Source organism: Culex pipiens, chromosome 1 (genome assembly GCF_016801865.2).
Source record: "Culex pipiens pallens isolate TS chromosome 1, TS_CPP_V2, whole genome shotgun sequence".
In the NCBI taxonomy this organism is placed as follows: Eukaryota; Metazoa; Arthropoda; class Insecta; order Diptera; family Culicidae; genus Culex; species Culex pipiens.
The window spans coordinates 89,905,869-89,920,208 of record NC_068937.1 but is presented as its reverse complement, the minus strand read 5'-3'; the positions used below and the strand labels follow the sequence as shown (position 1 = coordinate 89,920,208).

Below are 14,340 nucleotides of genomic sequence, written 5' to 3'. Positions count from 1 at the left end.
CTTCTTAATTTGACCTCCTAGACTTACCTTAACGTATACACCGGCTCCGTGGCTTAATGGTTACGGCTTCTGCCTCACAAGCAGAAGGTTCAGGGATCAAATCCCGGTCGGTACCTTTCAAATTTAGAATCAGGAATCAGAACTTTGAATATGAAAAAAAAAAAACGAAACTGAATCAGGTGGGATTCGAACTCACACCTTTGGATTGATGGTCTGGGACTCTAACCAGTCGGCCATCTAAAGGTTATAAAACATGTTGTTATTCTTTTCATATTAAATACGCTCTGATCCCTGATTTGCCTGAAGGGATTGGGAGTCTTAAGATAGATCAATGATCCATCTGGTGCTTGCTTCTATGTTAAGGCGGGGCCGGACAATGCCCAACGACCTCGGAATTGGGCCGCTAGGATCTCTGCCATTCTGAAATGGGTCGTTGGAAGCAGCGCGAGGGCTATCACCACCTAATACCCGGGACTGAAATAAGTTGTAGCAGCATTCGGCATATACAAAGACTGATACAAATTATACTTTTCCATAATTTCGCTGCCGGTTAGCGGGTATTGGATTGGACCACACACACACACACACACACACACACACACACACACACACACACACAACAGTGCGAGCTGGGCGGCCATAGCAGCAGCGCTGCACAAAATGAAGGTGCCTGACTATTTGTGCATGATCTTGAAGAGCTACTTCGAGAACCGCGTGCTGGTCTACGACACTGCCGATGGACAAAAAACCGTTGTTGTTACCGCGGGAGTTCCGCAGGGATCCATTCTGGGTTCAGCACTGTGGAACGGAATGTATGACGGAGTGTTGACACTGGGGCTACCCAACGGCGTAGAAATTGTTGGCTTTGCAGACGACATAGTGCTGACGGTAACCGGCGAAAACGTCGAGGAGATCGAAGTGCTGGCTATGGAGGCAATCGCAATGATCGAGAACTGGATGCTCGAGGTGAAGCTGCGGATCGCTCACCACAAGACGGAGATGATACTGGTTAGTAACCACAAAAAGGTGCAGCAGGCCCAGATACACGTTGGAGAACACGTCGTGCACTCGAAGAGAGCGCTCAAGTACCTCGGGGTGATGGTGGATGACCGGCTGAACTTCAACAGCCACGTCGATTACGCCTGCGAGAAGGCGGCTAAGGCGATCATGGCACTGTCGAGGATTATGCCGAACAACGCTGGACCCAGGAGCAGTAGGCGCCGCCTCTTGGCAAGTGTCGCGACGTCCATACTTAGGTACGGCGGACCGGTATGGTGGACGGCGCTGGGGACGAAGCGAAATCGAGCGCTGCTCGACAGAACGCAGAGACTGATGGCCATGCGGGTTGCAAGCGCGTACAGGACTATTTCGTCGGAAGCAGTTGGCGTCATAGCCGGAATGATCCCCATCGGCATCACACTGGAGGAGGACACCGTGCGCTACACCCGAAGAGGCACGAGAGGTATCCGGGAAGCTGCGAAAGCCGAATCGCTGGCAAGGTGGCAACGTGAGTGGAACACCACGGAGAAAGGCAGATGGACGCATCGGCTTATCCCGTCCGTATCCACGTGGGTGAGCAGAAGGCATGGAGAGGTCACCTTCCACCTCACACAGTTCCTGTCGGGCCATGGCTGCTTCAGGAAGTACCTGCACAGGTTCGGACATGCAGAGTCTCCTCTCTGTCCGGACTGCGTCGATTGCGAGGAAACACCGGAGCACGTGGTGTTCAGCTGCCCTCGCTCCGAGGCAGCGCGAAGCGAAATGCTGGCCATTATCGGAGCAGACACCAGCCCGGATAATGTGGTGCGAAGAATGTGCAGCGACATCGCCAAGTGGAATGCGGTCGTCGGAGCGGTGACGCAGATCACTTCGGCTCTCCAGCGGAAATGGAGAGACGACCAGAGGAGGAACGACTAGAAGCCTAGTCGAAAACCCACGAGTGTGGCTGTGAAGGAGAGCACGTTATGATGGTCGGCTCTACCAAATCGGTACACGTCTCGATGGTCACAGGAGTTGAGAACCCACGAGTGTGGCTGTGAAGGAGAGCACGTTATGACGGTTGGCTCTACCAAATCGGTACACGTCTCGATGGTCCAAGGAGAGGGCTGCATATGACTAACCGATCAAAAGCAACGCGATTCTTGGGCGCGGTTAAACCCTCGCATGGACTCATATGTATGTAGAACAGGAAATGGTTCTAGCACCCGGCATGGATCCTGTAAGTAGACTAGTGCAGAAAATGCAACGCCTCCCCCCTGTAAAGTACTTCAAAAGTTATACTAAAAATATTATTTTGGTAAACGTCCGGATGATTGTAAAAAGGGTGGTTTTTGTAAGAAAACCCGTCACGTTGTACATTTTTCGAAAGGTTTTTAAAAGGCCTCTCTAACGAGTCCAAAACATTGAAGATCTGACAACACTATCAACAGTTATAAGCAATTAAGTGTTATTTATACTTTTTGTATAGGCCGGACCTAAATATTTTGATGAAAACGTCATGCGTCTATCATGCGACCCATCGATAGATAGCCAATCAAAAGATCCTTCTAACGCGCCCAAAAGATTAAAGATCTGACAACCCTATTACAAGTTACGAGCACTTAAGTGTTAATTTAACACTTATCATAGGCTAGATCTCAGATATTTTGATTAAAATGTTATCCGGATCTATCTGAAACCTTTCCAACACGCCCAAAAGATTGAAGATCTGACAACCCTATCAAATGAAAATTATAACTTCATCAATGTGAGGAAGGCTTCAACCACCTTAGGGTGGATTAAGTAACTTTTTTTTTATAAAACTTGGGTATGAATGTGCAGTGCACATTGTGCAGAGCCTCGTTGGATAGATGAACAGCTCGTGTATTTTTTTTCTTTTTGCACCTTATTGCATAATAGTAGTTCATGCAACAAGTTGCAAAAATAGATTTTTTCAGCACGAGTTGTACATTTATCCAACGAGGTTTACCAAGTTGAATAAATACGACGAATGCTGATCAAGTTTTGCAACGAGTTCCATACAACATTTTTTGCCATTCCGAAAAACACCCTATGAATGGAATTTTAAGTTAATTTTCTATTTGTTAAGTCAATTTACTGAACTTTTCGATACAAGTGCTGAAAAGTTCAACTTTTCAGCATCCATTTCAGTGCTGAAAAGTAGAATTATTCAGCACTTGTTTCGAAAAGTATCACTTTGCGATTCTTTTGTTATTTGTAGTGAACAGTAGAGTACCGTCAGTGGGGGTGACTATGGGTAAAAAAACGATACACCTCTCGTAATTTCTTAATAACAAAAACAATTTAAATAAAATCGAAACTCTTTCAACGGAGATTTGTTCTTAGATATTTTACTAACATTTTCCCAAAATATGGTGTATTTTGATGAACACTACCTTAAATGCCAATAGTTTGAAAATTTACCCAATCTCACCCCTTAGAGGGGGTGACATGGGGTCAAATGAAACTAAAATGATGCTCAAATACAACGATATGGTAAAAACAAGTCATCCAAAAGTGTTTCTTGTTCGAGGGAATCGTATTGACACGCTACAATGTTTGAAGTGGAGATTTTCAAACATGTGGGTAGTTTTCGAGCAATTCTAACAAAAATATTAGAAAAATGATTTTTCGAGAGGTCATTTTTGGCCAAAATCGTACCTCAACTTTAAACAGCTGCCAAAATAACAGGATTTGTTCTAGGAACGAGATTTTTTCAGGGAAGTCATCTTAAGATGTCCCCTACACAACCCTTTTTCAGAATTCAGTTTCATTGAGAAGAATCTGAGAAATGGTAAAATCCGTAAAAACACTTTGACCCAATCTCACTCCCCAATGTCACCCCCACTGACGGTATACAGTTTCACAACGGAATTGCAAAAAGTACCATTTCGGAATTAAATTATATTTCGGTAAAAAAAACATTGATCAAATAACCCCACTACACGGTAAAATGTTTGTTCTTCTTTTTCCGTACACTGTTCCCCGTTTATGACAGCCAATCCTTTGAAGATCGCGGGAAGCAAGATCAAATTTCAGCCAAAGTTTAAACGCTGCACGAGATTTCAATCAACCGGTGCGGTAAACCACAGCGCACTACAACTGCAATTTAATGACACACTTTGAGCTCCCCAACTGTGCCGCAGATTTATTCCAATCTTTGGCCTCTTTACTGAAGGGACCTGGCCGGGTGGGGTTGGTTTCGTGTCCAACTGTTGCATATTGATTATGCAGATGAAAGAGCAATTCTTTTTCGCGTCACCTCTCTCAGGATGGATAAACATCAGTTTGCGTCCCCGTGTGATGGATTATGGTGAAATTTGGCTCGCGATTCATTCAGTACACCTTTTTGTCCTGCTCTCTATCTCTCTCCGAGCAGTAATCATCCGCATTTTTTAATCCCAATCTTGACACGAGAGCTCTTGATCGCAGCTGAAATGTGCAATTTTGCATCTTCTTAACAATAAGAAAGACCGACCGCGGAGATCTTTGTTGGTTTTGCCAAGAAAAGAAAACATTGATTTCGTTGTTTATCCATTTGTATGTTATTATCTGATGTCATTTTTGTTTGGATTGTGTTCACAAATATGCGAGTTGATCTCCTGGGGAGATTCAGTATTTTTTTTTTTTTGTAAAATATGGAAGTGGGGGAGCAACAAAACAATTTTGGAACTTTATTGGAGTGCAGAAATATTTCACTATTCATATGATAATGAGCACGATTCATTATATTTTTCAGTTTAACTCGGAATAATCAAAATCGTCTTTTTGGAAAATTAGCTCAAAAGATCCTACGACATTCTGAAACAAAGAACTGGATACACGCTTTGTTGAATTAAATTGAATGCATTTATCAATATTTTTGTTTTTTTTTTTTCAATTCAAGCTAAACAATGTAAATGGGACAATGTTAGTTTGTTAACAAGTAGGTTATCCTGCTCACTCTTAAGCATTAATTTCTTGTGGCATTAAAGTTTAACAACACTAACAAAAATTGTTGGATTTTATTCAGAAGAAAAAAAACATTTTTTTTATATTCGGGTTGCTCACAAACAAAAAAGAAAAATGGCAAGATTTGTAAGAATTTATCCATTGAATGAATACTTATACCCCAGAATTATCAAAGGAAATATCAATAATGTCATGCTAAAAGAGATAAACACGACCCACTTTACTGGCTGGTCTCTGGCCATTCGATTGCATAATGGAATCGCCTCCACCATTGACAAAGGACACACCATTCATGGGCAATATTTAACTGTGGAAAAGTATAAGAAAACCGCTCTCCATCAATCGAGGAAATCTCGCCGAGCTAAAAGCTGGTTCCTGTGAGTGTCAGGATATTTCCACTTGTATGCGGTTGACTTGGGAAAAAGCACTCGTCTTGGTACGGAGGATGCCGGATTTGTTTGCGTACAAGAAACGATATGCCATTATGGCATTCCGAAGATATTTGCACTGATGAGCTTCGGAAAAGGGTTCGGGGTTGGTTGGTGACCCAAATCCATCCGTATTTTTCCGATCATGGTTGTGGACGTGTCACTGCTGGAAGGTTCCGATCCGGAACACAATCGGAAAACCACTTGGAGTGAATTTGTGGTTCATGGAGCTGCATTAATGATGTTTTCAGTGGTTATCAATTTCAGTGGTAAAATTTACAGTAATCGTATCCGATCTGAGAACCCCTGGTCAATCCTTCAACTTCAACAGAAGAAAGTGAAAAATAATCCATCCTGAAATGCAACCGTCATGTGTTTGCGTAAGGGTGCAGTCAGTTATGGAATTGACAGGAAAGCAAATCCTGCCAGCTTCATAACATTTATCATCCAGCCAACATTCCTCTTTGAGAAGAGAAGAGTGAAAATGTGCAATTTGAGGTTTTGCATCATGAATCTCAGCATGGTATCCAACAGCTATGATTGGCACTTTTCCGTGAAATTCCACACCTGAATTGCTCGGTAATGCACTCTCAAAATTAATTTACCCCGAAACTATTTACCTCTCTTCTCGCCCGAATGACCCCAATTCTCATTACAACCGGGGATAGAATGACCCTCCTCCGAGCAGATAAGGCCTACGACCCCTAAGCTGGTGTGTTGCTGGGCGGCCGAAAAGAACGCAGTTGGTAGCATTTCCTAACTAATTATAATTTCCGCTCACTCGGAAAGTGCTATCCCGTGGTGAATTTTCATTAGACGCTGACAATGCCGAGCTGCTATTGTCCTGGTGTCCGTTTGTGTCCGGAATTACCAAGTCCACGTCCATGACAGCTTGGGCAGCTTCTTGACATCGTCGTCACCCACTGGACCAGAGGAGTGCGACGATCATTTGTCCAACAGAGTCCAGTGCTTTAAAATGAAAATTGCTGGCTGTTGACTCCCATGTGACTTTTGGACTATTTTATACAAGCTGTTGAGGCAACTTTGTTTTTTGTCCTGGAGAAAATTCCAGTGAAATCCAATACATATTCATTAGGATGTGTAATTAAATTTTGCTGTCCCGTTTGTCTCGGGGAAATGCGCAGGGAAGATCTACGTGCAAGATGGTGGAAACGCTACGTGTCGAGCAGAATTTGGAAGTCAAACATCGAATGTTAGGTAATCAAACCGAACTTTTTAGCTGGTTTGAATCAAAGTATGAGCGGTTTATTCCTACAAATCCATAAAGATAGCTGATTTTAGTATTGTTTGAATTGATTACTGTTTGAAACCTTTGTAAACTCATAAGTGTCAAAAAAGGTAAAAAAACCCAAACCATTGAAACGTCAGGGAGAAATACAGGTGAAATACAGATCAACCAGCGTCATAGACTAAGCAAATCATGAAGGATTTGGATAGCTGTGTGAAGCAATCTACCGAATCGCTGGCTGTTTCCGGATAGTGGTAGCTCACGACTGATAGCGCGCTGGAGATTCAAACGATTTGACCGAAGGCTCCTGATCATTGGAACAGGGCTTTTGCTTACAGGCCTAAGCAGTTCTAAGTTTGCTCACCGATCAGTGAAAAAATATGATTACAAATGATGTTCAGAGAATGTTTCTCATTTCACTAGACCTCATCGCATGTCATTAGATAAAACAAATGTGACGTTTAATTGCTGAAAGAGTGACGATTTTAATTAAAACTGATTACAAACAATCCATCGTCGACGTTTCAATCTTTCGGCTGTTACACGTTACATTTTGTTTCCTTCACCGATAGACGTCCAAATGTTTACTAAACTCCGATCATTCACTTCGCGCCAAATTCCCAGACAATAAATATTCACTCTCTGCAGGAGAGATCGAATGCACCGTTTTCTGCACCTTGGTGCAAACCAACACAAAAAAATCTCAGAATAATAATTTATCACTGCAATCCTGTGCTGTAAAACGAATGTATATTTACAGATGCACCGGCAGCTTGTTTACAGTCGCCACTTTACACGCACTGGAACGATCGCAGTTTGTGTATACCAATATTGGTCCACTTTTTGTTTGTTTGGCCAACATTCGGTTGCAAACTCTTGCTGGATGCAAGGTGATGGCGGATGCAGCTTCTTGAGAATAGCAAATTGCCCTCTCACTTTCATGGCCTAGCGTCTTGTGGCGCGGCGGACGAACCCTTGTGACGTCTTGCGAATCTGGAGTTTGTTTGGACAGTGCTATAAAAGCCAAACATAAATACGCGATTTAATCGACTGCCTCAGCTCGGGATGAATTGACGCGTTTATATTGGGTGGGTTATTTATTTGTTTGACCCTTTAGCTTCACCTGTACGCGTATGCTTGTTTGAGAAAATGCAAGGCTATTTTTGTCCCATCAATTTAAAAGTCTTGTAGACTTAGTTAGATCTACATCAATACAATTGTAATAAAAATAAATTCTAAATTCTACATATTATTCACTTCTTTCCAGGCAAAGCGGTCCCATTTGTGGAGCTGACGGTGGCCCACGCGAGCGTCCTGACGATCCTGGCGATATCCTTCGAGCGGTACTACGCCATCTGTGAGCCGCTGAAGGCCGGCTACGTGTGCACCAAGACGCGGGCGTTGTTGATCTGCCTGGCCGCGTGGACCGTGGCTGCCATCTTGACGAGGTAAGTTAGGATAATGGAACGAATTTTGTAAGTTGACTAATACGAGAGATTTGTTTATTGTAAAGTAACTCACATTGCATGCCTTAAATCACTGTTGAATTCTATTAATTAACAATATTTACTCATCTTGTGTGTACTTGGTGTTTGCCTATTGTATGCATGTAATGTATATTGCTTTCACAAATGTATAAACTGTAAGCTTGTAGTCTTCATTCGATATCTTTCAAATTAACTTCTCATCTATCTTCTCATTGCAACATTTTCAACCGTTTACAAGAAAAACAAACTCCAAGCAAAAATAAATGAACTTTCCAGCATCGTCGTGTCAACCGACTTGAACGATTTAAATTTATTGCACCATTCTGCTCAGTGAACTTTCCACGAGGAAAATAATCACGTGGGAAAATGCAACTGCAGAGTGGTGTGATAAAACTATCATCAGGAATTGATAGATTGCTTTTCGTTAATCCAGCTCGGTTTGTTTAAGAAACTTTCACAATTTGGTCAGAGCACAGTCACACTCGGGAAGGGGATCCGTACTTGATTCAATCATCGTCGCTGCGCGATCCGAAAGGATTAGTAATGTTTTTCATGACAAGATTTTGTCTTCTTTCATTCAGAGACAGAGAAAAAACTCGTGGCAAAGATGAATGATACATGAAATTTTTATGAATCCCTCCGGAACAATTTAGTCAATCCCATTTAATTTTTACAAAACAATTGGTTGAATCTTATTAAAATTTTGTAATTTCTATTTTCATACATTGACCGAAAATTGCTAAGTTGTTACGACCAGTTGAGCAAAGACCTAACGAGTGTTATTGTCGCGCGAATTTTTCTTCGGCCATGATTACACAGGAAGCCAGCAAAGTTTCCGCCTAATTGAAGTCTTCTCTGAAAAGTGGCAATATTTCTCTTTTATCTCGTGCGTTGAGGGCCTGTCGTCAACGCACTCTGTGACTCTTCCTCGTCACGGTCCATCAGTGCTACGAGAACTTCTCCGAACGTTGGGCAAGTTTTCACGCCCGTTTCGATGCCGGCAACAATGGCCAAAATTTGTCCCAATTTCAGTGAACCGTCCCGGTGCGATGTCACCCGACTGTTGCAGCCCTTTTTAGGGGGGGAAATGAAGAGGAAGACGGGGTGGATTGGAGGTACGCCCGACATCAAGAAGGAAAATTGCCCATCTCATTATGTTGCTTGGGGAGCAATTGAGCAACACTCTTAAGTATGTATATTCAAAGGCAATGATTTTCCAGCCGGTTTCCTCGGTGCAGAAAGTTTCGCGGTGGGATTTCAGTGTGAATTTTGAGCAAAATTGAAGTACATGTCCATAATGCATTTTTCAAAACCTCTGTGTCCAAACATTTTTAAAATTAAAGGAGAATGGGCAGATTTGGTCCAAGGATGTACACGAACGGGAGAAACGTTATTCGAAAGATCTCGCCGAGACATGAAAAAAAGTCTTCTGGACGAACTCTCTAAACCCCGGGGTTCAAAAGTTACAAGTTGTTGAAGTTTGAGTATTTTGGGTTAAAATGTACAAACAATCGTATTTTTTGCTATTTCTAAAATCACTCATAAAATCCTAATTTTATTATGGATTTCGATCATCTTGACTTCATTCGACACGTATCAGCAAAAACTATTAGTTCTGATATGTTTTAGCATGATTGAAACATGACTTCACTTGTTTATATCCGTTTGAACCGTTTTTGCAAGAGGCTTACCAGTTTTTGCAAGATGCTTATATAATTACAACTTATTCAAGGCAATTGATTTCATATTAATTAATAAAATATATAATCAGAATATTTTCGAAAAAAAAAAACTTTTGAAAACACCGTGTCACATATTTCGAAGCCAACATTGTGACACAAACGGAAGCAAAATGATTGCTCATAAAGCGTCCATTATACGCCTCGCAGATAAATCGCGTGAATATTCGTCACGGCACTTTGATGCAATTTTTATTCGGCTTGTTTACTGCTCCCGAAGAACAACACTCGAAGGGCCTCTGTTTATCTTGGTGTTGTCAAGTCACAATATTTTGACCGGCTGGTTGAGCAATGATTCAAGACTGATGGTATTGCTTATTTTTGTGAAATCCTCTCCTGATTGATAGCATTTCCGACAAGTTTTGGGGTGTTATTTTTTCCCTCCAACATTTCTTGGTAAAATACTGTGACACAATTTTTATAGAAAAAGCTCATCAAATGCCTGTCCAAATCACTTAGTGAACTCTAGATCATAGAGGCCTCAACCACAACCATCAATCAAGATCAAAGTGTAGGCTCAATCTACGAAAAGGATCATCATTTTGTCATCATAGTAATACTCAACCTTCAAGACGGTGAATTATTGACCCAGTGAGGGATATCTACGTTTTCACGCCCCCAAATACTCTAACATGAAGGATCTTTTTTATGTCCTTGATCAACATATTTCTCCCCGCAAAGTATATTAAATCCTGTCCCATCGTTCTTTTCCTTAGAGTTTTTTTTCAAGCCCTGGTTGCCTGGGCTATCGAAATATTTATGTCCTTTTTCCACTTTAATTGTACACTTGTGTACCACCGCAACCACAAAGCGCTTTGTTCGAAACTTTATGTCCACTTCAACCTTCCCAAGCGCATCTTCTTCCCCCGGAGGATTTTCTTCACTCCGAACAACAGTAGCTAAGAAAAATCGACCGTGGAATCAAAGTGTCATTTTTAATGTATTGATTCTCATCTAATTTTTCATAAATAATGATGCTCTTCCGTGCCTTACAGACTGTGACTCTCAGCAGATTCCGACGAAGACGCGAGGACGCACACTTTCACTGACCACCCACTTCTCCAACGGAAATTGGATAAACCTGAACATTGAATTCTTTTGCGTGCATCGCAGGACTTGGAGGGGGTGGCCGGGGAGGATAAAACTGTTTGTGTAATCAGAGTAAGCAAACAAGACTTTTGCGCTGGCTGGTGCTAGTGCCGTCCAAATCGTATCGGGTGGACACAAAGTGCTCCACGGGATATGTTCGGAACTTCGGAACTTGGGACTTTGGGGGGATGGACTGGACATCCAGCAGTCGTGTCTCCTGTGTGTGGGAAGAAGTAGCATTGCTTTGATAGAGGATATACATCATTTAGTAGTGATTTCATGTAGTTGAATCAACGGCGATGTCCTTCGGAACGATGAAAAGGAAAAGAGAGTTAAATTTCACAACCATTTCTGAAAGTAAAGTTGTCCTGCTCTCAACATTATTAAATGGCATTAAAAATTTAACAACTCAGTTATCTCATGAACGTGTAATCGTGTTTTAGCTCCTATGGAATAACTTTAGTTTGATTGAAGTAAAAAGCTCTCGGTCCAATTTACTCAAAGGAGTTAAATGTTGTTTTTTGACTCATAAATATATGATACGAAAACACTGTTTTCACAAAAAATCATGTTTTAATCCCAATTTTTTTCAAATTTTGAGCAAAAAGTATCACAAAATGCTGTATACATTATTCTGGAATGCTACTACCGAAAAGTTTTATGTAATTTTCGATTTGTGGTCTCAAACTGGAAAATTCACATAAAGCCTAAAAGATTATTATTTTTAAAACATTTACTGGGGTAGGCCACACAAAGTCCATGCACTGTTTTGGAAAACAAGTTTTTTCAATAATGTTTAGAAACATAGTTACGTTAAAAATTCTCAGTTTAAATTTCGGGGTGACAATGATAGTCATAGTTTTTCTTGTTAAAATCATATTTAAGATGTTCAAACTTTATTTGTACGTTAAATGTACCATCACTAAATTAGCTGATATAGTTTTTAAGAAAAAATCCAAGTTTTTTATTTAGTTAACTAAGTTTATAAACTTTTTAACAAAATACTTATAAATTTTAGGCAAAATTGTTTAAAAGATGGAATTTGGCTTGAAATTTGTTAAAACTGGTTTTGTTTATAAAATTATTGATATATATTGTATTTTATACTGAATTCGAGACACGAATCAAAAGTTTTCACATTTTACATGAAATTTGTTCAACTGAAATTGCCTATAAATTTGGAGATTTTTTTTAATTGTGTTTCAAAAACACATATAATTTATTATTTAAAAACTTGTTTAACCCTCTCCTAGTGGAAAATTGTCCAAAGAATCCGAAAATGCATTCCGTTTTCCGATTAAAAATCATGTTCATTGTCAAAGTCACCCCGGCTATCAATGTCACCCCGTTTTACGGTATTTTAAGGAGGGAGATTTGTGTTTGTACATGAGGGTGTTTCGCCACGTGTATTTAAAGTTCAATTCAATTTGTACGTGGGGGAAAGGAAAATAGAGCAAAAGTATGTAATTCAATCGTGCTTCTAATGTTGGCATATTAGCACATTGACGGTCAATTACAGCCAAAAAGCATTTTTTTATTGAAATCGATCGATAAACAGCTAAATAGGAAGTGAGCTAGAAAGTTAATATTAAAAGTTTTATAAATATGTTGTTTAAATAGTTAAAATTATCTTTAGTTTATATCTCAATTGCGGTTGAAAATGCTGCCAAGGTTGACATTTTTTATGTAAAAAATTTAAACATTTGCAAAATCTTGAAAATCCAAGGTCATTTTTTCAAAGGATGGCACCTGGCTTGAAAACGTCCAAGGTTACGTCCTATTGTAAAATTACCTTAGAAATGAAATCTACCAATTTCTCCATTTCCTTTTTGCAGAGTTTAAATCATGATTATCTTCAAAAATTAGATTCTAAGCATGCTGTTGCTGCTATTAAGCATCATCTGAGATTTAACTAGATTTTCAAACATCAGGTGTGCCTACATGATTTTAACGATGCCATCACTTGAAAGCCTCGTAAAACCTCAACCAAAATAAAATTTCCCATTTCAATTTTCAAAACTGGTACCTCCCCCCTTGTGAGCTCTTATCAATCCTCAAACAGCGCAATCTGGAACAATCCCTCCCCCTCTAACACTCTCAGCAAGAAGTATAATTTATGGCCCTGTTACGCGTTCGGATTACCAGCCACAAAAATGATGCCAGTTAACGCAGTTGACAGCCCAACCAGCCTTGTTGAGGTTTTGTTGCTCCTCCATACGCACCAGGAACCGGAATAACTCACGCATCCGGCCCCCCAGGGCAGCAGGTCTTTGACCTGGAAAGCATCTTGAAAGTTTTTTTCCCTTCTCACATGATCCCCCGAATCGACAGGTCCGCAGCCCTGATGGACATCGATTACTTTTTTCTGACATTGACCGCCCTGCCCCTTCTGGAATGCCGTAATTTATGGGCGATAAAAGTAAGCAGCTGTCTCTACCCATCAGAGAACATGACTTAGGCTTCCGGCGCGTGGTCACTCGATTCGGTTTGAGGGGATTTGCCGCCTGAACGTGATGATAGTGCAAAAAAAAAACTTGCAGGATCATAATTGGGCCCTAGGACCAAGCAGCGATTAAAACTGGTGTGATACGGATGGTTTTTTTTTTGTTCAGATACAAATCATTTGCACGAAACAGAAATACTTTGCAATGATTTTGGTTTCAGCAGAAGAGTTAATTCATTAAGGTAAAAATATGAATACTCTAATATCATTGCTAAATACTAGACTGAGGAGATAATAGCAACCAGGAGCAAAATAACCACATCCATTTTATCAAATAGTAATCTTGAGAAAGTGTACCAGATTTTCGAACTTTAAGATAAGTTGTCATCAGACAAGCAAGATCCGGCTATAAGAAAAAAGTACATAGATATGTCTTTAGAAGTCATAAATTAAGATAGGATTGCCAGATTTTCAAACATTAAGAGTGGAAAGACTGATTAAATGCTATGGAATCATTCTGAGAAAACAGATGCCTCCATTAAATCAAACATGCTTATAATAAACCCATGAAGGTGCTTGGTTTCTTAGAATAACTCAAGAGCATTTATAACCAAAATTTCAGCTATTAATAACTGGCCGGAAATTAATTGGAATTTAACTCTGTGGATTGGTATAGCTTCGGGGAACCTGATTCTAACAGCCCAAGACGGAAAATCATCAGTTTCCCATTGACTTTTAAAATTGTTGGCTGTATAACTTGTTAAAAAATGAATATATGATGGTATTTGAGTCGATTTTCAGCTCCATATCTAACATCCGAATAAATGTGAAAGCGGATTTCATACATATTGACAGATTTCTCCGAAATCCGGATAACAACTTCCCTTAAGTTTTTGAAAAATCAAAAAAAAACTTCAGAAATTTCAAGCATTAGACAAGAATATCTCACTCCAAT

The 14,340-nt window shown here is 40.3% G+C and overlaps 2 protein-coding genes across 2 annotated transcripts in view; one reads left to right on the top strand and one right to left on the bottom strand.

Annotated features, from left to right (window-relative positions):
- LOC120421097 (QRFP-like peptide receptor) overlaps positions 1–8,482 on the top strand; it is a 47,387-nt gene extending 38,905 nt beyond the window's left edge. Inside the window, exon 4 of the mRNA XM_052706306.1 lies at positions 7,895–8,482. Coding sequence (XP_052562266.1) covers positions 7,895–8,079 — 185 coding nt within the window. The 3' untranslated portion in view covers positions 8,080–8,482. The remainder of the gene's footprint in view (positions 1–7,894) is intronic.
- Positions 8,483–11,009: 2,527 nt separating this feature from the next.
- Positions 11,010–14,340, bottom strand: part of LOC128092353 (uncharacterized) — a 5,782-nt gene continuing 2,451 nt past the window's right edge. The window contains exon 2 of the mRNA XM_052706000.1: positions 11,010–11,184. Within this exon, the coding sequence (XP_052561960.1) occupies positions 11,010–11,184 (175 nt within the window). The remainder of the gene's footprint in view (positions 11,185–14,340) is intronic.